Raw genomic sequence first — 25,052 nt, 5'->3', positions numbered from 1 at the left:
GAGTGGTCTTCAAAAGGGTCCTCAAATCCTTAAGATTAGTGGACTGTTTTGGAGTTGTTTTGTGTTCTCTAGTTTGTCCCGTATCATTTGGTATCAGAGCATGGCTTGATCTTGTTCCTACAAGATCAATCTTGTGCTTGCTTGTTAGAATATTAAAAAAAAAAAACTAAAAACTGAAATTTCCAGAGAATAGCAATCTGTCCACTTTGTGTTCTTGGTCGAAAATTGTGTTCTTGTTGTATCTTGGCCGAGAGTTTTACTTGTCTTAAGTGTTTCTAGTGTTAGTATTGTTCTTCACTAACACTTTGAGTCTATATCTTGATTTGAGCCTTCGTTGTTGATGTTGTTATTGTGAACTTGAACTTGGCCGATTGATGTTAGTATTGTTGTTGCGGGTTCAAGACTTGAACGTGTGATGTGTTGTTGGTTCAAGTTTTGAAAGTGTATTATGGAGATTGTGTTGTGGAATTTAAGCTTGGAAAGTTGTTGTTGTTGTTTGGGAGGTCCAACTTGAACCCTAGAACTTCAAAACTCAAAGATTGTGTTCTTGGTGTTCTTCACCATCTCCATATATTGTTGAAAAAAAAAGTGGTTGTTGATCTTAGAAGTTGAAGAAAAAAGAGTGTGTATTGTGTAGTCTTGCAAGACATAGATCCAAGTTTCAAGGTGTAGTACTTGTGACTCAAAGACTTTTCCTACACACTAAAGACTTTACATCACTTCTCAACCACTTTTCCATGAAACAAGGGTCCATGTTTTAAGGAAAAGTACTATAAAAGTCAAGTCTTAAAAACTTGAATTTGGAAAGGCACCAAGACTTGTTTGAATTTCCCTCCTTAAAACAAGTTCCATCACTTCCTAAATTGTAAATTGACCAAGACTTGAAATTGGACAACAAAAATTGTTAGAAACCGCAACCAATTACGTGCTGCCATGTCATCCTTGTTACTGTTCACGCAACAATTTTGGCTCAAATTTTAGATTTTCTTAGTTTCTTTTTATTATTCCGTAGTTTTGTTTTGATTGGTATGAACGCTAATTGACAAACTAGTAAACTCCTACTAGATTGTAAATTAGTTTGTCTCCATTTGTTCGTGTTAACGTTCTTTGTGTGCTTTTCTCTTTCGTGAATTCGTTGTATCTTGTTGGTTCCAATCCGTAAACAAATTTTCTCTGAGTCAACTCAAATAAAAATCTATTCCGGGCAAGAGTAGACTCGAACCTCAATCACTCGTGAAGTACAAGCCGGCTTTCAATACTTGTGAAACCAAGTGTGAGGTAAAACCGAGAGTGAGAGTGTGGTGAGGCATTTTTTATCTAACAAGTTTGTTTGTTTTCTTTGTTTGTTGTGTCTTTTTGTTAGGTACAATGGCTGCCCATAATTTCAATGCCACATGTAATCATATCAATGACACTATTGAAGATATGAAACGGCACATTGAAATATATGTCAATTGCTACCCAAACTCTACCCACAAAATCCAATTATCCAAGCACCTTGCATCGAGAACTTCCCGAAGGAAGAGGTGCGCTGCCCCAACCCACACCAAGGTAAAAAAAGAGATTCAAACATCTTTGGTACTTGATAGTGAACTTATAAAGAGTGAAGTACTTGCTAGTTCCAAATCTGTTCGCGAGATAGATCATGATCTCTTTCGGTTTAATGTCTTGTTTGAAGATGATATAAAAACTCCTAATGGACCTAGTGGTGAAAATAATGGTATAGCTTGCCTTGGAGGCTATATCTGATATGTTAACCCACTATGTTGTGATAACATTTCTCCTAAAGATGAAAATCTCTTCTTGGAAGATGAGAGTACTCTTATGGGCAAGGAATGTGTAGTCTTGGAAATGAGTGCCCTTGGTAGTACTCTTGGTGTTCATGATGATCAATTTACTCTTAAAAGTAGTTCACTACTTGGGCATGTGAATAGTATGCTTAAAAATTCTCAAGTTAGTGATGGTGACTATAAAATTGATCTTGATAATGCACATGACTCTTTGAACATCTTGTGTGGTAAAAGCATTGTAATTAGTTTCGTTCATAGAGATCATGTGTATAAAAATATTTTTGCGTGTGAATGTGGGAGTGACATTGTAGGGGAAGGAAGGGCTAGCCTCGGCTTAGGTCCTTGTCTAATTTTTCCATTTGATCCCGGCACCCTATTGGAATGTGGAAATCTGGACACTCTCCACTTAATGCTTGGTCAAGACGACAAGCAATGTTTGATTATGGGTGCTAAGGAAGGAAGACAAGGTTCTTCCTTATCTCTTTTTGTTGGTGGTGACCACTTCCTTTGTGCCATTTGTACTAAGTTTTTTATGTTCAACACAAAAGGATCCATGGATGTACTTCAAGTTTGTTCCACCTCGTCATGGCATATTGATATGTGTATTTTTCTAACCCTAACCCTCATGTCATGAGGATGTATTCTTGTTCTCCAAGGGCACCCACTTGAGACTTGAGACTTGAGACTAAGGGGTCATTTTGGACATTTCACACCTTATTTGTAAACTACTATATAAGGAACCTTTTAGGTTATTTGTTAGGGGACTTTTGCTAAATATGAATATTGTATAACATAGAAAGACAAAGTCCTCTTTCCTTGAGGCAAATCTGAAACTTGAAACTAGGTAACAACAAGAGGGTGGAATCACTTTTGTTGTTTGTTTGCTTGGAAACTTAGGTCTTGAGGTTCATGAGTCCCTCTTGGTCCAAGTAAGAACTTGGTGATGCTATTCATTTGACTTAGGGTCCTTTCTCATTGTTAGGGTTCTTAGATTTGTGAATATTGTATGTCAAGTTACTATCCTTTTGTATTTTGTTATTGCGGAATCCAAATCTGGTTGTTTTTGTTGTCATATTGTTCTTCACGTTTTTGTTGTGTTTTTGTGACTTGTTGAATCCGAACTTTGTAACCATTGTTTTCATCTTGTTCATCTTATATTGTGGTTGTTTTGGTGTTGAAAACACACCTCTTTATCTTGTTATTATGTTATTGACAGCGAATTCGAGAGTGGTCTTCAAAAGGGTCCTCAAATCCTTAAGATTAGTGGACTGTTTTGGAGTTGTTTTGTGTTCTCTTGTTTGTCCTGTATCAATCGGTGTGCTATAGCCCACAGTTTTTGGGGTAGGCTCGGGGGCCGAGCATTTTTTTTGCCAAAAATTGATCGGGATGCCCCATGCAGGCTGGGGAGCGGCCTAATGTGGGTCTTTGGGGTGGGCGAGGCCGTTTGGGTGGTCAAGGGAGCGAAATACTCTATTTTCGGGCTAAATCGGTATGTTATAGACCACGGTTTTTGGGGTAGGCTTGGGGGCCGAGCGTATTTTTGGCTGAAAATTGATTGGGCTGCCCCAGGAAGGCTGGGGAACGATCTAGTATGGGCAGGGCCATTTGGGGGGTCAAACGGCACGAACGGGCCATTTTTGAGCAAAATCGGTGTGCTATAGCCCACGATTTTTGGGGTGGGCCTAGGGGCCGGGCGTGTTTTTGGCCAAAAATCAATTGGGCTGCCCCAGGCAGGCTGGAGAGCAGCCTAGTGTAGGCCTTTGGGATGGGCGGGGCCGTTTGTGTGGTCAAACGGGCTAAACGGTGCGAAGGGCCATTTTCGGGCCAAATTAGTATTTTATAGCCCATGATTTCCAAGGTTGGCCAGGGGTTCAGGGGTGTTTTTGATCAAAAATTGATCGGGCTGCCCCAGGCAGGATGGGGAGTGGCCTAGTGTGAACCTTTGGGGTGGGCGAGGCCGTTTAGGTGGTCGAAAGGGCAAAACGACACGAACGGGCCATTTTCGAGCCAAATCGGAGTGCTATAGCATACGGTTTTCAAGGTGGGCCCGGGGATCAAGCGTGTTTTTGGCTAAAAATTGATCAGGTTGCACCAGAAGGCTGGGGAGTGGCCTAATGTACCTTTTTGGAGTAGGCGGGGCCATTTGGATTGTCAAACGGGCGAAACGGCACGAACAGGCCATTTTCAAGCCAAATCGATGTGCTATAGCCCACAATTTTAGGGTGGGCCCGAGGGCCAAATGTTTTTTTGGCCTAAAATCAGCCGGGCTGCCCCAGGCAGGCTAAGGAGCGACCTAGTGTGGGCATTTGGGGTGAGCGGGTCCGCTTAGGTGGTAAAACAGGCGAAACGATGCAAACGGGCCATTTTTGGGCCAAGTCGGTGTGCTATAGCCCACGGTTTCTGGGATAGGCCCGGAGCCCATTTTGACAGCTTTAATTATTATTATTATGAACATGGTGTTTGATTCTGCTTTTGCATACCTCGCTAATTTGGTGTGGGAAAGGCTATTTGGGTGGTTAAATATTTGAAATGGTGCGAACGGGCCATTTTCTGGCCAAATCAGTGTGTTATAGCCTACGACTTTTGAGGTGAGCCCGGGGACCAGGTATGTTTATTCCTGAAAATTAATCGGGTTGCCCCAGGTAGGCTGGGGAACAGCCTAGTATGGGCCTTTGACGTGGGATAGGTAATTTGGGTGGTCAAACGGGCGAAATGGCGCAAACAGGTCATTTTCAGTCCAAATCAGTGTGCAATAGCCCACGATTTTTGGGGTGAGCTCGGGGGTCGGGCGTGTTTAGTGCCAAAAATCGATCGGACTACACCAGACAGGCTGGGGAGCGAACTAGTATGGGCCCTTGCGGTGAGATAGGTTATTTAGGTGGTCAATCAGATGAAACAGCGCGAATGGGCTATTTTTAGGACAAATCAATGTGCTATAGACCATGGTTTTTGGGGTGGACCCGAGGGATAGGCGTCTTTTGGCTGAAAATTGATCGGGCTTTCCCAGGCAGGCTTGGAATGACCTGATGTGGGCCCTTAGGGTGGGATAGGCTATTTGGGTGGTCAAACGGGCAAAACGGCATGAACGCGGCATTTTCGGGACAAATCGGAGTGCTATAGCCCTCGGGTTTTGGGGTGGGCTCGGGGGACGAGCGTCTTTAATGCCAAAAATTGACTGGGTTGTATTGGACAGACTGGAGAGCGACCTAGTATGGGCCCTTGGGGTGGGATAGGCTATTTGGGTGGTCAAACGGGCGAAACGGTGTAAATGGGCCATTTTCATGCCAAATTAATGTGTTGTAGCTCACGGTTTTAAGGGTGGGACTGGGGGCCGGGCTTGTTTTTTGCAAAAAAACCAATCGGGCTGCCTCAAGCAGGCTGGGGAGAGACCTAGTGTGGGTCCCTTGGGGTGGGATAGGCTCTTTACATGGTAAAACAGGCGAAACAGCATGATCGTGCCATTTTTTGGCCAAATTTGTGTGCTGTAGACCACGATATTTGCGGTGGACCCGAGCATATTTTTGGTAAAAAATTGGCCAGACTGCCACAGGTAGGCTGAGGAGCGGGCCTATTGTGGGACCTTGGGGTGGGATAGGCTATTTGGGTGGTCAAATGGACGAAACGGCGCGAACGGGCCATTTTTGTGATAAATCGATGTGTTAGAGCCCACAGTTCTAGGGGTGGGCTCAAAGTCGAGCGTGCTTTTGTCGAAAATCCATCGGGGTACCACAGGCAGGATGGGGAGCGGCCTAATGTGGGCCATTGGGGTGGGATAGGCTATTTGGGTGGTCATATGGGCGAATGACATAAACTGGCTATTTTTCGGCTAAAACGGTGTGTTATAGCCTATGGTTTTGAGTTGGGCTTAGGGGATAAGCGTGTTTACGATCGAAAATCGATCGAGCTGCCCCAGGCAGGCTGAAGAGGGACCTAGTGTGGGCCTTTGGGGTGGGATAAGCTATTTGGGTGGTCAAAGTGCGAATGGGTCATTTTTGGGCCAAATCGGTGTGCTATAGCCCACGATTTTAAGGGTGGGCCTAGGGGCCAAACGTGTTTTTTGTTTAAAATCGCCTGAGCTATCACTGGAAAGCTGAGGAGCAGCCTAGTGTCGGCCCTTGGGGTGGAATAGGCTATTTGGGTGGTTAACCGGGAGAAACGGTGCGAACGGGCCATTTTTGGGCCAAATCGGTGCGCTATAGCCTAGGATTTTTAGGGTGGTCCTTGGGCCAAGCTTATTTTTGGCCAAATTGGTGTGTATAGCCTACGGTTTCTGGGGTAGGCCCAGGGGTTGGGCGTGTTTTTGATCGAAAATTGATCGGGCTGCCCCAGGCAGGCTGGGGAGCGGCCTAGTGTGGGCTTTTGGGGTGGACGGGGCCGCTTGAGTGGTCAAACGAATGAAACGGCGCGAACGGGCCATTTTCAAGCTGAATCGATGTGCTATAGCCCACGGTTTCCGGGGTGGGCCCAGGGGACGAGAGTATTTTTGGTTGAAAATTGACCGGGCTTCCCCAGGCTGGTTGGGGAGTGACCGAGTATGGGTCTTTGGGGTGGGCATAACCGTTTGGGTGTTCAAACGACGCGAATGGGCTTTTCTGGCTAAATCGATGTACTATAGCCCACGATTTTTGGGGTGGTCCCGGGGGTCGAGCGTTTTTTTGGCCAAAAATTAACTAGGCTACCCTAGGTAGACTGGGGAGGAGCCTAGTGTGGGCCTTTAGGGTGGGCGGGGCCATTTGGGTGGTCAAACGAGAAAAACGACGAGAACGGGCCATTTTTGGGCCAAATCGGTATGCTACAACCCATGGTTTTTGGGGTGGGCCCCAAGGGCCCAGCGTGTTTTACTACCAAAATCGGCCAGGCTGCCCCAGGCAGGCTGGGGAGCGGCCTAGTATGGTCATTTGGGGTGGACGGGCCCATTTGGATGGTAAAACGAGCAAAACAGCAGAAACGGCCAATTTTCGAGCTAAATTAATGCGATATAGCCCACTGTTTCTGGGGTGGGCCAGGGGGCCAGGGGTATTTTTGGCCAAAAATTGACCGTGCTTCCTCAGGCAGGCTGGGGAGCGGCTTAGTGTGTGCCTTTGGGGTGGGCGTGGCCGTTTAGGTGGTCAAACGGGCGAAACATTGAGAACGGGTAATTTTCGAGTCAAGTCGATGTGCTATAACCCACGATTTTTGGGGTGACCCCAAGGGCCGGGCGTGATTTTAGTCAAAAATCGACCAGGCTACCCCAGGCAGGCTGGGGAGCTGCCTAGTGTGGTCCTTTGGTTTGGGCGAGGCCGTTTGGGTGGTCAAACTGGCGAAACGACACGAACGGGACATTTTCAGGTCAAGTCAATGTGCTATAGCCCACGGTTTTTAGGTTGGGCTCGAGGGCCGAGCGTATTTTTGGCCAAAAATTGACCGGACTGCCCCAGACAGACTAGGAAGCGGCCTAGTATGGGCCTTTGGAGTGGGCGGGGCCATTTTGGTGGTCAAATGAGCGAAATGGCGCAAACAAGCCATTTTGGGCTTAAATCGATGTGCTATAGCCCACAATTTTTGGGGTGGGGCCGGGGGCCGAGCGTTTTTTTGGTCAAAAATTAACCGGGTTTCCCCATGCAGGCTGGGGAGCGGCCTAATGTGTACCTTTTGGGTGGGCGAGGCCATTTGGGTGGTCAAACGAGCGAAACGGTCCATTTTCGGGCCAAATCAGTATACTATAGCCTATGGTTTTTGGGATGAGCTCGGGGGCCGAGCGTGTTTTTGGCTAAAAATTGATTGGGCTGCCCCAGGTAGGCTAGGGAGCGATCTAGTGTTGGCAGGGCTGTTTGGGTGGTCAAACGGTGTGAACAGGCCATTTTTAGGCCAAATCCGTGTATTATAGCCCATGATTTTTGGGGTGGGCTTAGGGGCCAGGCATTTTTTTGGCCAAAAATCAATCAGGCTACCCCAAGTAAGATGGAGAGAAGCCTAGTGTTGGCCTTTGGGGTGGGCAGGGCCGTTTGGGTGGTCAAACAGGCGAAAACGGGCCATTTTCGGGCTAAATTGGTGTTTTATAGCCCACGGTTTCCAAGGTGGGCCATGGGCTCAGGGGTGTTTTTGATCGAAAAATCGACTGGGCTGCCCTAGGCAGGCTGGGGAGTGGCCTAGTATAGGCCCTTGGGGTGGACGGGGCCGTTTGGGTAGTCAAACGGGCGAAACAACGCGAACGGGCCATTTTTTAGCCAAATTGGTGTGCTATAGCCCACGATTTTGGGGTGGGCCCGAGGGCCAGGCGTGTTTTTGACCTAAAATCGGTCGGGCTTCCCCAGGCACACTGGGGAGCGGCCTAGTGTGGGCCTTTGGGGTGAGTGGGGTAGTTTGGGTGGTCAAACGGGCGAAACAACGTAAACGGGCCATTTTCGGGCCAAATCGATGTGCTTAGCCTACGGTTTTCGGAGTGGGCCCAAGGATCAAGCGTGTTTTTGGCCAAAAATTGATCAGGTTGCACCAGACAGTCTGGGGAGCGGCCTAATGTAGCCCTTTGGAGTGGGCGGGGTCATTTGGGTGGTCAAACGGGCGAAACAGTGAGAACGGGCCATTTTCGAGTCAAATCGGTATGCTATAGCCCATGGTTTTTGGGGTGGGCCCGAGGGCCGAATGTGTTTTTGGCCTAAAATCGACCGGGCTGCCGCAGGTAGGCTAGGGAGCTGCCTAGTGTGGGCATTTGGGGTGGGCAGGGCCGTTTGGGTGGTAAAACAGGCGAAATGGCTCGAACGGGCCATTTTTGGGCCAAGTCGGTGTGCTATAGACCACGGTTTCCGGGGTGGCCCCAGATCCCATTTTGACAGCTTTAATTATTATTATTATGAACATGGTGTCTCATTCTGCTTTTGCATACCTCGCTAATTTTACGAGATATCTGCCACCTTGCACCAACAACAAGTATTAGATAACTTTGTCTACTAAGACTAAAACAAGTAGAAAGAATAAGTTTGTAGAAACAAATATTAGGTAACCTAGTGTTTTTTTATCTCCCCTAAGACTAGCAATAATAAATTTGCCTCTCAATTTGTGGGTGTATATATATTTGTCCATAACGATTTCGCATTTTGATGTATATATACCTAATATATATATATTGATTCATTAAACACCTCAGAAGAACTTTATCATAATTCATCAAAAACAGTTCTTGAAATTAGAAATATTAAAATATAAGTAACATTTTTTTATAGTTAAGAAAAAACTAAAACTTAACTACTTCAAACAACATCGCATTTTAAAAGGGACTGAAGATTCCCTCTTAACAAAACAACAACAACATAATATTCCCTGGAATTCAACAAGAGGGATCTGAATAGTGCACCTCTTAACACAAAACAAGAACCTTATTTGCCACTTTTATTCATTTTTCTACAAGTATTCTTCGAGAGTCTAAATAGGAAAACTGGCCTCGAGAGTTGCATAAGTAAGCAATTCGGTATTTTTCTCAAGCATTTTCATGTCTTCTTCACTTAAACAAATATAAACTTTCACTCCACCATCCTTTGTATCAATTAATGTCATCACATTCTTCAATTTTGATGGAATTGAACTAAACAAAATTGGCTTCCCCCATCCAAAATCCACGTCATAAAATGGGAAGCCACACCAGCTAGTGAAGTGGTAGAGATCCACATCGTTCTTTATGCCAGCCGCTATCAAGCTTATAAGATCTCTTAACATCTCTTGGATGCTTTCAATGGCCTCATCCTGATTCCCATTCAATCTTTTCACATACTTATTCTCCAACTCGGATAACCCTTTTCGTAATGAAACCACCATATCAGCCATATCTTTCTCACTCCCCTGCTTTGATGCTTCTGCAAAACCAATAAAGTTTCCAATATGATGAGCGTGCATTGGAGGAGTAACTCGTTTCCTCAAGTTCACCGTATATGTTAACACGGATGGCCTATTGGAGTAAGCAGTTAAGCACTTCCACACAATACTTGTCACTGCGTCCACACGCGAAGGCGTAGTTATGTTCTCACTAGTTGCCTTAATCTTTAGATTTGCTATGCTAGATGGGTTGAAAACATATATATTGATGCGACATGGTTCCTTTGTTAAAGAGGCTTCAGCAATAATAGATACGGACGGTACATTATCTCTAGGAGGGAAAAACTTCGCAAGGGGGACAAGTTGCGGGAGCATGAAATTACTGTTGGGATCGTCGTCTTGGCGTGCCAAAGTAGCCCAATCAGTTAAAAAGGTGATTACAGAAGGCATATCTAATATCTTGTGGTTGGGTGCAACTCCAACAACAGTTCCTCCACATTCAAAGGATGTAACTTGAACCAGAAGCAAAAAACTCGATGAAAATGACTCAAAGGACGCGGGTGGAACAAAAGATTTTGCAGTTTTGTAGTTCTCATGAGGGTTGTTGAGAATGTCTTCCAAGAGTTGATTGTGCAGAAATGCCTCGAGAAATGGGACGCCTTCATCGTTGCAGTCGACACAAGTAGAGTTATTGCTTCGGAGTCTTCCTGCCAAAGGGTAATAATGAGCAAGAATTTCAGACAAAGATTTCTTTAAGCGTTTCAATCTGGATGAGTTGATAGCCTTTGATTCTTGTTGGTTATCATCTGATAGTGCAGGGTAATATAGAAGTATAGGGATGTGATCTGACAGAGCAAACTGATCACAAATTGAATATTCAAAGGATTTGATGAGGTGATTGGGAGTTGGAGAAATTGGTTTGATGAATTCTTGGGAGATTAGCTCCATCCTTTGTTCTTTGGTTGGTTAATTTAGGACTTCTCCTTGCAGCTACTTGTGCATGCATGTGCTTATTTTATAGTGAATGATCAATAAGGCCTCGTTTGGTTGCCGGCTACAAGTAATAAGCAGCGGCGGAACCAGGATCTTCGTTAAGGGGGTTCATAAGTGAACAAACGAATTAATCGAAGGGGGTTCAATACATCTAATATATATATACATAAAATATAATTTTAACCATATATATATAGCAAAATTTTTCGTCAAAGGAGGTTCGGAGCAAAGGATAGATCCGCCACTAGTAATAAGGTGTTCATAATTAAATAATGCATAACTCTGACCAACATCCAAACGACTCCTAAATGCATTGTGCTATTAAATCAACAAAGATCAAGTAAAATGAAACGGAGCAGGCCAAAGGTCCAACATGTTAGGCCAAAGGAATTTTTTTTTTGGGGGGGGGGGGGGGGGGGTTTATTTATAATAAAAATTGGCTGCTTGGCCAAACTTGAAACTGGTAGGCATCATTAGGTCTGCTTGTAATAAATTTCACAACATTATTTCTCTCTTCTTCTTTTTTTGGCTTCTTTTACTTGTTCACTTTATTAATAAAAAGAAAAAAAATACATAAAGTAGCATACTTAAATATTAAATTACAGAAAATAACAATACTTTTATCAAATTACATTTTGTAGCATATGTATTTGTATGTATATTAAAAATAGATATCTAACAATACTTGTTCAGTTTGAAAAATCAATGAATGATTTACCTTTGTTTGTCTATTTTTACTTTTACTATTAAATGCTATTATCCAAAATATTAAATTAATTATATTCAAATGATGGTATAGTAAAATTACTTCTATATATTTATTATTTCTTAAGGTGCGTGTCAAATCAATAATTAATAAATAAATATGAACGGATGGAATAAGGATAAGTTAGTAAAAGTACCCTTTGCTTCTAAAAATGAATAATTTCTTAATGGGTGTGCAGCACACTGTGTGCCCAAGCTAAAAGAACTACTTATATTTAGGAATAGATGGGAGGGAGAACTTTCTTTTCAATTTATCCTTACTACTCCCATCATATGAAAGGGGGTTCAGCAAGGGCAAACAACAAAAATATAGAAGGTTTGATCCCTAATTACAAGACATATCAAAAGTTTGATCCCTAATTAAAGAACATATCAAAATAAGTACCCCAAATACACAAGCAAAAATAGGACGTGTTTAGAGATACACAAGCAAAAATCGAATTTCATCGGATGTGGACATATCCATAGACACACAACAAAAATTGCTTGTGTTCATCGATTGTGGATTGTTATGGTTCATTTCAAAGTCCCACATCGGTACTATAAAGTGCTAATGGGAGGTATTTATAGCCTTGGGCTCTCCCGCCTTAATAGTTAGATTTTGGAGTGTGGTTCTCCCTGGATTATAACAATGGTATCAGATTTCTACCCTTCGTGCTCGTGCCTTGGATAAGCTAGTGGCTAGCGCACAACCGTCGAGGACTGCGGATGCGGTGCGTGGTGCTTTGTTATGGTTCATTACAAAGTCCCACATAGATACTACAAAGTGTTGATGTGGACTAGTTATAAGCCGTGCTGGTGGGGAATACCCGTTGACGTAACTCGAAACTACTAACTATATAACCCAACGCTGTGAAGCTCGCCTACCCGGGTCAATTATGGGCGCCCCCCTACTACTAGCGGGTGCCTTCGATTCGAGACAGGACTTTTGAAGAAAAAGAAACTCCTCCGCAAAGGGTGGAGACAATTGAGTTGGTCATTGTTTCGGGTCATCGAGAAACTTTGTTAGAGTGGAAAAACATATAAAGACTGCTGCCTCGCTTCCAACCGCATCTCATGTAATGTTAGCGTGAATTGTCACTGAACACTAACCTGCCTTCAGCCCAATAGAATTCCCCTCCATTTTCACACCAACTGTAAAGCAGCCTTAGTCACATCAAGGGTCACCGTCACCATACCAACTCCTTCTGCCAGTTCCCCTTCTTCCTCTTGTATGACCCCAACTTCAATATAGTCTAGTCTTGGGCTCTTCCACCTTAATAGCTAGCTTTTGGGATGTGGTTCTCCCTGGAATATAACAACGGTATCAGAGTCAGGTTCTACCCTTTGTGCTCGTCGTGCCTTGGATTGGGATGCTGATATGGTCGTAAGTGTTGATGTGGACTATTTATCGTCTTGAGCTCTCCCACTTTAATAGCTAGTTTGTGGGGTGTGGCTCTTCCTGGGGTATAAAAATGGTATCAGAATCAGGTTCTGCCGTTTGTGCTCATCGTGCCTTGGATTGGGATGCTGATATGGTTGTGAACAAATAAGGTTGTTCCCCGTTGACTCGTCACCAATTCCTCATCGGAATTCCATAAATTGTGGGTTGGTCCATCGGCGTTGTCGAAATTCCATGAACCTAATAGGTCTCCAACCGTGTATCTTATCCAATTAATGTGTCTCCACATATCTCAACCTTAGATACAGAGTCTCAAATGCAGGTCGAAATTCCATGAACCTAATAGGTCTCCGGGCGTGTATTTTGTCCAATTAATGTGTATCCACGTATCTCAGCCTTCGATACACAATCTCAAATACACGCGAGTTTGTGTATCTAAAGTACACGCAACACCTAAAATACACATGTACTCGGTATGTTTTGTAATTTAATTTAAAGTTTAAAAAGGCTTTTGTAAATAGCCCCTTATGTTTGGCGACGTCTATTATTTGCCCTTTCTTTTATCACAAGAAGAACAATCCAATAGTAAAAGTAACTATAACATATGAACAGAGGCATACTAATAGAATTTCAACTGGCAGCAATAAGTTTGCCTCTCAATTTTAGCATATATATATATATTCGTCAATAAACCATGCCGATTTCGCATTCGGATGTGTCCTGATCTACCATCTATATGTTTTCATGTACAAAATGTCAAATTTACACTGGTAACTGCCTTTCCGATAAGTACAACCAAAACTATCAACGTAAATTTATGCTACTATGGCTCGGGGTCTGTAGGCAGCCTGGTGCAGAACAAACAGGAAAGAACCTCAATTTCTGCATGCATGTTAAGTTAAGAATATACAGTAAATTGGATACTAACTACTGATGTCCAATTAACATCGTAAATTTCTTGTTGACGCTTGCTTCCTAGTCTCAGATTAAAGAAGGACAGGCCGCAAAGTTGCATATACCAACCTGATGCCAAATTAGAACAAACACAAATGTCTTGTTGAATCTTGCTATTCAATGCCTTGAGCAGTTAATGGCCATTCGTTGTGATCTGCTTGTCATTTTCTTCTTCACTCTGCTGGTAGACTGACTTTCGGCGACTAACTTCACCCCTGTAGCATTTTTCATTCAGAAAACACACCAACAATACAAAACCCAAGCACTTTTAAAAAATTCAAATCCACAAATGAGTAGTTTTACTCTAATCTTTGTTGGGGAGAAATGTAACAATCTAGTAGTCATCAGCACAAAGGCTGTTCTACATAGTTTTGCTAATACCAAAAAATAAAATTCGTCCTAATTTTCTTGATTGAGTTACTTCTGTCTTCAACACGTTGTATTCTCACCTTCTTATTTACTTTGTTGGTATAACAATGTTATTTTGCAGTAAACAGTTGGAATAAGAAGCAAGCTAACCCAACCAGACTCGGGCAAATACTAATATAGCCACATCAGTTCCAGAGAAGTCTATAACTATCATTTAAGCTCACATCTTCTACAAGTTCCGTTCATTCACAGGCCCGCGTAACATAAAGATTTCTGCTCAATTTCAAAAACGTAGAACAGTTGAATTTTGATATGCTTGCAGTTTAGTTCCCGTCTGGATAAAGCTACAACGTAGGATCTACAACAAGTACCATAAATCCATTTTTTTCCACCAAATACAGAACTTCTACTGTGTGACTTGCATACCACATAAAAACAAATGAAATACTTCAAAATCTTTGATCATAGCAAGATGGAACAACACAGCATAATATGAGAAATTACATAGAGAAGATGCAGAACCTGATGGACTCCTCTACTGAATCATAATGCAGAAGAGCAATAATTCTGCGCTTTCTTTCTCTTCTGAATTCTACGCCGCGCTTGACCACAGGCAATTGTTTAATTCCTTTGGCCTCCATTAGCTGCTTCGCAATAGCTAGATCCATATCAGGATAACAAGTTAAGAGTCCACAATTTTGGCCACGATAGCTTATCCCTCTTGTGCATATAGAGGACACAAGACAAGTATTTGCCTGTAATCATGTAACTAAAGTAAGAAAACAAAGGAGGGTGCATGGACTGAACTCCCGGAGGCAAAAATGGGAAGGTGAACACCAAATGAGGGAGAAAAAGAAATGAATAACAGACATTTGTTATGATGGCAATCTAAAGCACATACATCTATGACCGATAAATCTTTGTTGGAAGAATCCCCATGGTTCTTAAACAAACTCCTTTTGATGTCACCATATGTTAAAATTCCTTCCAAGTAACCTTCAGCATCAACAACAAGAACGCAACTCTGTCGGCCGTCATGCATGCATTCTAATGCTTCTTTCACAGTTTGGCTCCGAGAGACCTTCAGATAATCATTCGACATGGCCTGAGCAACCTAATAGAAGGAAATTACACATTAGATTCTTGAAGTACCTAAATCACAAAACAAGCTAAAGAAAATAGGTGGTATTTGGTTCAAAAAATTGAAAAGCAAGATCCCATTAAATGCAAACTTTTCCCAATTTCTAGATGCCAAACGCAAAGATAGTACCTTTAGATCTTCCAGAACAAGACCTTCATCAAATGATTCATGACTGTTATGACTCCTAATCGCCATTAGTTCCAAGTTATTTCTCTCACCAGATTGACTCGAAATATCCCCTTCATTTTTCTCATCAGCTGGTGAAAGAATAGAGTAACCTTTTGATGCAACCTCAGCTTCTGATGAATCTGCTTCTTTCGGCTGGTCTGTAACGGAAGGCACCCATATAGCCAGTCCAACAGCACCCTATAAAGAACATTTAAAACAATAGCATGACTAAAATTCAAGCGTTACCCATATTATCATTTCAACAGCACTGAAAACTCAACCTTCAATAGAAAAGAACATCTATGCAATCATCTAACTAGCAGGCACATGGTCAGAAATAATCACCACAATTTGGAAAAAAAAAGTATATACTCTAAATACAATAACATGAAGTTACGTTTTACAACACAAATGATGATTTTCGCCTTTCAAACCCCCACCCCCCCCCCCCCCATTAGCTAGAAAGGGATGGAGTACTTTTACTGATCTGATGACAAAATCACGGAGTTACGCAGCACATTTTTGTAAACCTAAAATAAATAATGCATGTGTCTCTCTAACAGCCTAAGCCTAGATGAGGCTAGCAGACAATTTCACATGCTATAAGAGCAGGTGGAAGTAATGAGAAGTTTTGCTCCTACCCATCTCAAAAATATTTCCATGTGCTTCAAACTAAGCAAGGCAGGCCAGTTGACTAGCGTTTATCCGAAGCCGTTCTCCATATACATCAATTTCAAGAAGCCGATCCTCTACTTGGTACTTCATGCAGTGGCTAATCCCAGGTCTCTGTTCTTTATCTAGAGATCGAGAGCACGGTCTGGACTCTGGAATAGCACAATCTCGGTGTGTGAACCACACCCAGGTTTGATAAGTCCTCCTCCATGCGAGTGACCTTGAATAAGTAAATGAATGTGTTGCCACTCCAACTGCTTCAGCTTTTAGATGAGGTGGCGAACAGCAGGAAGCTATTTACTGGAAAGCAGTAAGTTATGTTATATTGTCTTTCCTGGAAAGCAGTTACAACAACCACCACTCAGTGAGATCCCACTTGGGAGTGTAGAGTGTGCGTAGACCTTAACCCTACTCGCGGAGGTAGAAAGGCTGTTTCCGAAAGCAGTTAACACCACTTGAATATTTTTTTTTTTTTACCTAAATGCTAAAACATGCAGAGATATGTTCCTGTTCTATTATTGACTAATGCAAACAGAATTTAGCCCATCCAAGTGAAGAACACCCTATTTATTAGTAACTCTTTTTTTGAAACTGGTAACTTCCTATTTATTAATAATTCTTCGGATTGGGGCTCAAGGAATATTCCTAGTGGATTTCTAGCATGGCTAACCAAACAGCCTACTTAATAGTGAAAAAACAAACGTTTGAAGGCTAGTTGTTTGGCTGGTTATAGAGGTGGTTAAATTCTTAAGCATAAATTGTCATTTCAGCATTGTATATTTCAGTTCAACTGAATTAGAATATCACATTTCATCATAAACTTAGAGGCAAGTTCTACAGAGCGGTGGTTAGACCGGCTAGGTTGTATGGAGCGGAGTGTTGAGATGGATATGTGAGCATACTAGGAGAGATAAGATTAGAAATGAAGGCATCCGCAGCAATGTAGGAGTGGCCTCGATAGAGGACAAGATGGGGAAAACGAGGCTGAGATGGTTCAGGCATGTGAAGAGAAGATGCACAGATGCCCAAATGTGGAGGTGCGAGAGATTGTCTATGAATGGTTTCAAGAGAGGTAGAACTAGGACGAAAAAATATTGGAGAGACGAGATTAAACAGGACATGATGCAAAGTTAGTTCACCGAGGGCAGGAGCTTAGATAGGAGGGTATGGAGGATAGGGCTTAGAGTAGAAGGCTAGTTAGATAGTTACCCTGTGTCTATTGTCTATGAATGGTTTCAAGAGAGGTAGAACTAGGACGAAAAAATATTGGAGAGACGAGATTAAACAGGACATGACGCAAAGTTAGTTCACCGAGGGCAGGAGCTTAGATAGGAGGGTATGGAGGATAGGAATTAGAGTAGAAGGCTAGTTAGATAGTTAACCTTTGTCTCGCTTATCTTTCCGTATTATTTAGTCATAGTATTACAGTTGTAGTTTCTTGTTCTTTGAGTTTGCTTACTATATGTTGTTTCTTGTACTTGGATTTTTGTATTATCTTGTTGTGATTATCGATCAGGACGATTTGCCATGTTGTTCATGGTATTCTTTTTCAGTACTGATTTTGACTTTTTTCCTTGAGCTAAGGGTCTATTGGAAACAGCCTCTCTACCTCCAAGGTAGAGGGTAAAGGGGTAAGGTCTGCGTACACACCACCTTGCCTGACCCCACTTTGTGGAATTACACTGGGTATGTTGATGTTAATAAAATCAGAAGTAACGAATCTTTCCTGTCTTATTTATACAGTCCTCCTATTTTCAGGTATTTCTGCTGAAGACTGGTCTGGACTGCAATATAGCCAAGGTCCTTATATGTGATCCCTTATCAAGAAAAGGGGGAAAAGAAGGTCATTATCAGAGATCAATCTTTACTAATTCAAACCAATGGGATATGTGAAAGGAACTTATTATTAAATCATTTATTTGCATAGATCTCTTGTATTTTCAGCTCCACCTTTACAGGACATTGATATTGTACAACTTCAATGAATAAAAATGTCCTTTCATTATGGGTAATAATAGATGTGTTTTCCCATCCAACTTCCATTGACCCACAAGATACCAGATAACCGAGAGTGATAGGAACTAATGCTTTGTTTGTAAACTAGGAGAATAAGTCAAATTTATCTCATACTATTTTGTAATTAAGTTAGAATCAATCTGGATCTCATTTTACATTGTATAAATTTGAGTGTTCTATAGGATTTATTAGCTCCGAGTAGTAAATGTCCGAAGTCATATTTGTATATGACCAATAAAGGCTTGGTCTTAATGTAGTACATTATAATGAGATGTTATGTGTGTAATCTAATTCAACATAATAGGTCTCCTTATTATAGTAGCATACTCTCCTACATTTTAGCTCTCTTACCGCTCAAATGTAGAGAGGACAACACTCCAACGTGTTAGCATCATCTTATGGCCAAAAGTTATCAAGATTAAATTAACCAACCAAAAAAGTTACTAAGATTAATTCAACACCTGATCACACACACACACTCCCCACCCCCCACCCACCCCCCACTCCCACCCCCAAAACAGGGTGATTTCAGCGCAGATTTAAGCTGCTACTAGATAATATTTCACCCACAAGATTTCTGATTTACTCTCATCCAGAAGAATGTTCTAATAGTAGCCAAAAGATCCACTTAAACAAATTTGGAGGTCAAACGCACTTAAGAGCTCAAAATTAAGTTAAAGCTCAGTACAAGCAAACCGCAATACAGCCACAGTTAAAAGTCAGGAATTTACGTAATGATTACCTAAGATGAACTTGTAAAGAAATACCACACATGTATCAAAGCAAGGAAACCTTGACTTCAGAATGAGTAACTCAAAAATTAACCAACACATAATTAAAGGAAGTCCATTGCATACTCAAATTATAAAGTTATCGTAGGATGACAACCATCAGTCTCAAAGAAGACTGAGTTACTCAGAAAGTAAGAGATAATATGTTGCATACTTGAGTTACTCAGAAAGTAGAGAGATTATATAACACAGATAGGGGCTTTCAGCAAGCATGGGAGCTTTTAGTAACACACATGAACAGCAATTGGAGCTAGTGAATCTTCGTTCAGCAAGACTAACCATGAGAGGAAGCAAAATTCTATAATCTTTTGTCAATTCAAACAATAAAAGCACTGAAGTCAAAGGCACTGAGCAATTTGAAGCTAGTGTAGCAGCCATCCCCACCTGTCATTGTTTACATTTATCCATTAGAAAAGTTTACTACCTAAACTACATTGAAGTGTAACAAAATAATTGTTTGGGGAGTAATCTCGAATAAGTAAATCAGACCAGTGCATATGCCTGTGGCTGAGCAATAGCAGCATTCCCTGGAATAGCTGAATTAATTAGTTCCCCAGCTAACCCTCCAAATACAGCACCTACAGCAGCACCTATCATTAAACTTGGTGCATACAGTCCACCAACAAGGCCAGACCCTTTGCATAAAGCAGTGGCCACGACTTTCGCAGCAACTAATTGAGCTAGCAATCCAATTCCAGGTGCAGATGCAGTTTTGCCAGTATGTAGGATTTCATCAACATTAGTGAAACCCCAATAGAGAATACCAGGATATCTCAGAGCTATTACACCAGCTCCTAAACCCCCCAAAGCAGGGCAGACAACATCAGAAAGTCCAAACTTTTCCTTGAGGAACTGAAACCCCTTGGTGAACCAGGACACCAATCGAGTGAAAACAACACTTACTACTCCACACAGCATCCCCAGTATCAGATACAATGGAAGCTCTACAAAAAGGAAGCATTCTTAAGTATTCAGAAAGAAATCCATACAGAATAGGTTAATAATCAAGAAAGTTCATACATGTAAAGCATGAATTACCACGCTACCCAGTCATCCAAAACAGACATCACTTTATCCATACTCTCTTAAATGAATCTTACGAAACCCAATATCCAAGGTGAGGTGCCGTGGCGTCCCTAGATATTTGCAAGTGACAAAGCATTGATTGACGAGAACAACGGTGCAGTTAACCCTAGGCTAAAGGTTTGCAGAACCTGGAGTCTAAAGGGTTCAAGCTGAATAGGCCAAGACTGACTACCTGGAAGTTTCAGTGATGAGAGACCTGAGGTTGGCTCGGAAGAGAGGATTGATACAGAGGCCATTTCAAGAGAGGAAGTTTCAAGTATCTTGGGTCTTTAATTCAAGGTTATTGGGAGATCGACAATGATGTCACACATCGTACTTTTGCGGGGTGAATGAAATGAAGGTTCACCTCTGGGGACTGTGCTGTATGGGGAAGACAACTCTCATGTTCAAAGGATGAGAGTTGCAAAAATAAGGATGTTGAGGTGGATGTGTGGGCTTACTTGGAGACATAAGATTAGGAATAAAGATATTTGAGACAAGGTGGGAATGACCTCCGTGGTAGACAAGATGAGAAAAGTGAGACCAAGATAGTTTAGACATGTGAAAAAGAGATGCCCAGATGCCCCAATGAAGATTGAAGAGGTTGGCCATAATCTTTGACGATCATAATACCCGTGCCAAAAATTAGAATAGCAATTGACTCCAAATTGCGACCTACTTAAGTTGTGCCTAGGGATGACAATAGGAGACAAAAGAAAAGCATGTTTAACACTGTCCATTCCATTTTTTAGCAAAATTTAGCATGTGAATGACAATAGCAAGTATGATGTATGAATACTACCAGGACACATTCTCAGAAGCAATGGTACAACTATAGCAGAAATGCAACTTCACAATTCCCTGATTACAAGAATTTCATTCAACAATGCAACATGAACATAAACACTGGAAGAGTGCAGCCAAACTGTGAAAGGGCAAATACCACTCGCAATTGGCACATGTACAACTATAGTAAAAATAAACAGAGCAACACCACAGGAAAAACCACACACTATATTAGTAATATCTTAGCCATGATAAAATAAACTAGAATTAGATCAAATACCAGCAGCAGATTTCATATCATACGTGGGCACTGTGAAAGCCTGTTTCTCCCCAAGTACTGCATTTGATACAGTTGATGATATAACAGAAGCCAATATGATCATGGCAGTGGTAAAAGGGGGTGAATTTTCGGCACGGAGTGGTCTTAAAACTGTTTCAATTGCAAAGAAAGAGCCAGCTACTGCTGCATTGAAACCTGCAACAGAAGAAAACTTAAACCTGAAAATCCATCAAACAGCTGAGGCAAGCTCAAGAAAGGAGCAAAGCCAGACAAGTATACTCTCATAGATATGCACATATCAGTAGTACACTATAGCGGACTATCTGACTATGTATTTGACACATTGGCAGAAATAATAAGAAAGTGTTTTTCCGTGCATTAATAAACGATCTCTCTACCTCCCAAGGTAGGGTAAGGTCTGCGAGCACACTACCCTCCCCAGACCTCATTTGTGGGATTTCATTGGGTATATTGTTGTTGTTGTAATAATAAACGGCTCGTGAGACCCACACAAAATCATATTTTCTAGGAGGAAATGTCTCTACCCTTAGATATTGAGACGCATATTGTACTTTGCAGATCAAAAGACTTGCTGGCAATTTGGCACCAAAGTGACTGCCTATTTTAGTAACATCAATACATTTTTGGGGAAGAGAAAACAGAGAAAAGTAAGTCTTTTGGGAATGAAGAAAGATGGGACAGCATGAAAGTGCTCTTAGTGTCGCAAGAATATGCATAAAATTTAAAATTCATATAAGCTATTAAAAAAAAAAAACAGCTCGGTGCACTAAGCTCCCGCTATGTGCAGGGTCCGGGGAAGGGCCCGACCACAAGGATCTATTGTACGCAGCCTCACCTTACATTTATGCAAGGAGCTGTTTCCGATGCAGAACCCATGACCTCTTGATCACATGGCAGCAACTCTACCAGTTACTCCAACGCTCCCCTTTTTTTTTGAGAAGGAGCTCCAAGGCTCCCCTTCAATCCATATAAGCTATAATACACCAAAAACCTTCCTTGTGAGAGAACTTTGCAAAAGCATCCGCTCATAATGTTTTGAGATGGAACAAGCAATGTCTCATCTTTGTCAAAGTCCCTAGTCTACCTCTGAGAGATATCTCAGAAGTTACATGCAAACTCCGCTACTTCCAAACATATCTGCACTACTTTGGAAGTGAATAAGGAATATCTCCTGGTTGAGATACTTAATGAGAAATAGCATACCTGCAGAAATTCCAGCAGCTGCACCAGCTGCAATGAGAGCTATTCTTCTTTCCCGGTTGATTTCCATCATCACTGAGCATCCACAGGCACATGACTTCCCTATATCCACACTAGGGCCTTCAGGACCCAAGGAACAACCAGTAGCCAGAGTTATAGCAGCTTGAGTGGCCTTCACTGTAGGGAAGATTCCAGCAATCAAATCAAATCCTTGTGCCTGAGAAGAGCTGGTCTGTGTTATTTGGTCCAATATATCGAGGAGACCATGCAACACGCCAACAATGACTCCACCAAAAACTGGTATTAAAAGTATCCGATGCCAAGTATCAGCTAGCCTTTGCAAACGAAGCCAAGCAGCACCATCATTAGGAGTACCAGCCCATGCCCACTCGTGTATTACGTGCACCTAAACAAAACAGCATAAGTCCTCATTGTTATCCAATATACAACAAAAAATTACAGTTCAAAAACTACTGGTTAACAACAAAACAACATAAGAAACACAGCACGAGCAACTCTCCGTATACAACACCTTTAATCAACAAAGAAAATGGTCCAAGAAGCTCGCAAGTCACAAAGGGAGACCCTCAAATACTCATATTCCCCGTAAGATAAGGGAAAGCAAACCACAGAAACTGCAGTTACTTATTAACTTAAGATCTCTACTTTGGAAACCCTGAAACCCCAGAAAAGATCCATAAACAACTAAACAAGAGGAATGATTTAACATGCAGATTTCATAATGCAACAGTATTTTGCTGTTCCCAATTTCCAAAGTTCTCAATTTTCTTTAGAAGATAAACTAAATACACTATTGCATTGACAAGAGCTGGACAGAATCTATTCGTCGATGCCACTAGTTTAGGATTGGGGAGGTCGAGTGATTAACTGATAACATCTATCTGAAGCTAACTCAACAAAACCTCCACATTAAGCATCTTATGATCTATCCCTATTATTATGTAAGAAAAAAATTAATGAAATAGAAATGAAACAACTAATCAACAACATAGGCGAAATGCAATAAATCTTATATCAAGAAGGCAAATTTCTCATATTTGACAAGTTAGCGATGGTTTTTCATACCTTGATTAGCGTTTTATCTTGTTATGACTACTGTTTAGGATGAATTGGCAGGTTGTCTATAGTATTTTTTCCATGACATGTTCATTGCCATTATTTCTTTCTCTATACTACTTAGGACTATTTTTCCCTTGATCTGCGGGTCTATAGGAAACACTCTCTACCAACCTCTCTACCTCCAAAGTACGGGTAAAGTTTGCGTACACTTCACCCTCCACAGACCCCACTTTGTGAGGCTAGACCGGGTATGTTGTTGTTGTAAGGAAATATAAATGAAACAACAAATCGCCAACATAGACAAAAAGCAATAAATATAAGTCAAAGAAGGTAAATTTATCACTTATTGGAGCTAAAACAAGCTTAAATTAACAAAAATGGAAGATTTAATCTGAAACTAACCGCGCAATTAAGCGCAGCAACATAATAGAAATGAAACAACAAATCTACAACATACACAAAAAGCAATAAATCCAAGTCAAGAAGGTGAATTTATCACTTATTGGAGCTAAAACAAGCTTAAATTAACGAAAAAATGCAATGAAAATGGTAGCTTTAAGCTGACACTAACCCCGCCAGTAAATGCAGCAACATAATAGAATTGAAACAACAAATTGCCAACATAGACAAAAAGCAACAAATCCAAGTCAAGAAGGTAAATTTATCACTTATTGGAGCTAAAATAAGCTTAAATTAACCAAAATTGCAAGCCAAATGGAAACTTTAAGGTGAAAACTAACCCCGCGATTAAACGCAGCAACACAAAGCCCAGTAGCAACACCAAGTAGACATCCAACAAGCAACATCGCCCATTCCGGCGGAGCACTATCACCTAGAATTTCAATTTCATCCGTATTCGTATTCGAAACACCACGCCGATTAATCGGCGAAAGCGACGATGATGATCGGCGACCCGAAAACCCTCGATCTAATCGTTTTATTAAATCCTTAATACTTCTATTATTACTCTTTCTCCTCGGCGATGACTGGCTCTCCAAATCTCCTTCCGATGCCGATGAATTTGAACGTAACAAAACACCGTGATCCCCGCCGGCCGACATTGCTTTCGCGGGTTTTTTTCACCGGAGTTTCATCGGAGAATTACCGGCGATTGATTACACCGGTATGTATTTGTGAAATTCCGAAAATGTCCCTCGATTTTATTGTTCTCTGTTGGGTTAAAGTCGACGATGTCGCTATCGGAGTTTGGTTATTTGAGGACTTTGGAGCGAACTACTAACGACGGCAAGTGGAGAACAAAGTGGTTAATTACCAAAATATCCTTACCATTGACCAACAAAGTTCTATTCTTTTCTTATAAGCAACAAATAAAATAAATTCGGATAGTTTTGAGCTTAATTATAGTAAATCTCAACTTTAAATTTATCAAAATATATAATTAACTTATAATACATTCAATGAAAATATATTTTTTTTGTAAAATAATTATTATATAAGGGTAGAGATTGTGTAAATTAAATATGATAAGTTAAAGTGTATGTTTATGTTATTTTTCCTTCTTGTATAGGTGGCATTTTTAAATAGTTAAAAGAATAGTACCACAACTTAGTTTATTGTAACTATTTAAAATCTCTAAAAAAAAATTAAATAACTATATAAATCTCTAATTTACTTAAAAGCTCTGATACATCACTAAAGAATGTGATGTATTCATATAAAATTGAGTAATATATTCAAAAGAATGTGATGTATACGTATAAAATTAAGTGATGTATCTGAAAGAATGTGATGTGTTCGTGTGGAGGGTAATTACCTCTAAAAGAATTAAAATTTA

General features: G+C 41.3%; 2 protein-coding genes across 2 annotated transcripts; both read right to left on the bottom strand.

Moving 5' to 3' along the window:
* Positions 1-8,969: 8,969 nt before the first annotated feature.
* LOC107877439 (stemmadenine O-acetyltransferase-like) lies at positions 8,970-10,557 on the bottom strand. The gene has a single exon (XM_016724088.2). It carries the CDS (start codon positions 10,521-10,523, stop codon positions 9,189-9,191), a length of 1,335 nt encoding a protein of 444 aa, XP_016579574.1. The 5' UTR covers positions 10,524-10,557; the 3' UTR covers positions 8,970-9,188.
* Positions 10,558-13,337: 2,780 nt separating this feature from the next.
* On the bottom strand, positions 13,338-24,543 carry LOC107878872 (chloride channel protein CLC-f). Its single transcript, XM_016726036.2, has 9 exons — positions 23,998-24,543; positions 22,181-22,583; positions 20,957-21,151; positions 19,315-19,769; positions 19,105-19,209; positions 15,308-15,544; positions 14,939-15,151; positions 14,560-14,792; positions 13,338-13,883 (listed from the first exon to the last, which is right to left on the bottom strand). The coding sequence occupies exons 1-9, from the start codon at positions 24,316-24,318 to the stop codon at positions 13,802-13,804; spliced, it is 2,244 nt and encodes a 747-aa protein (XP_016581522.1). The 5' UTR covers positions 24,319-24,543; the 3' UTR covers positions 13,338-13,801.
* Positions 24,544-25,052: the final 509 nt, after the last annotated feature.

Source organism: Capsicum annuum, chromosome 7, assembly GCF_002878395.1.
Source record: "Capsicum annuum cultivar UCD-10X-F1 chromosome 7, UCD10Xv1.1, whole genome shotgun sequence".
NCBI classification, from domain to species: domain Eukaryota; kingdom Viridiplantae; phylum Streptophyta; class Magnoliopsida; order Solanales; family Solanaceae; genus Capsicum; species Capsicum annuum.
The sequence above is the reverse complement of the archived record's forward strand: the minus strand, read 5'-3'. Positions and strand labels throughout refer to the sequence as shown.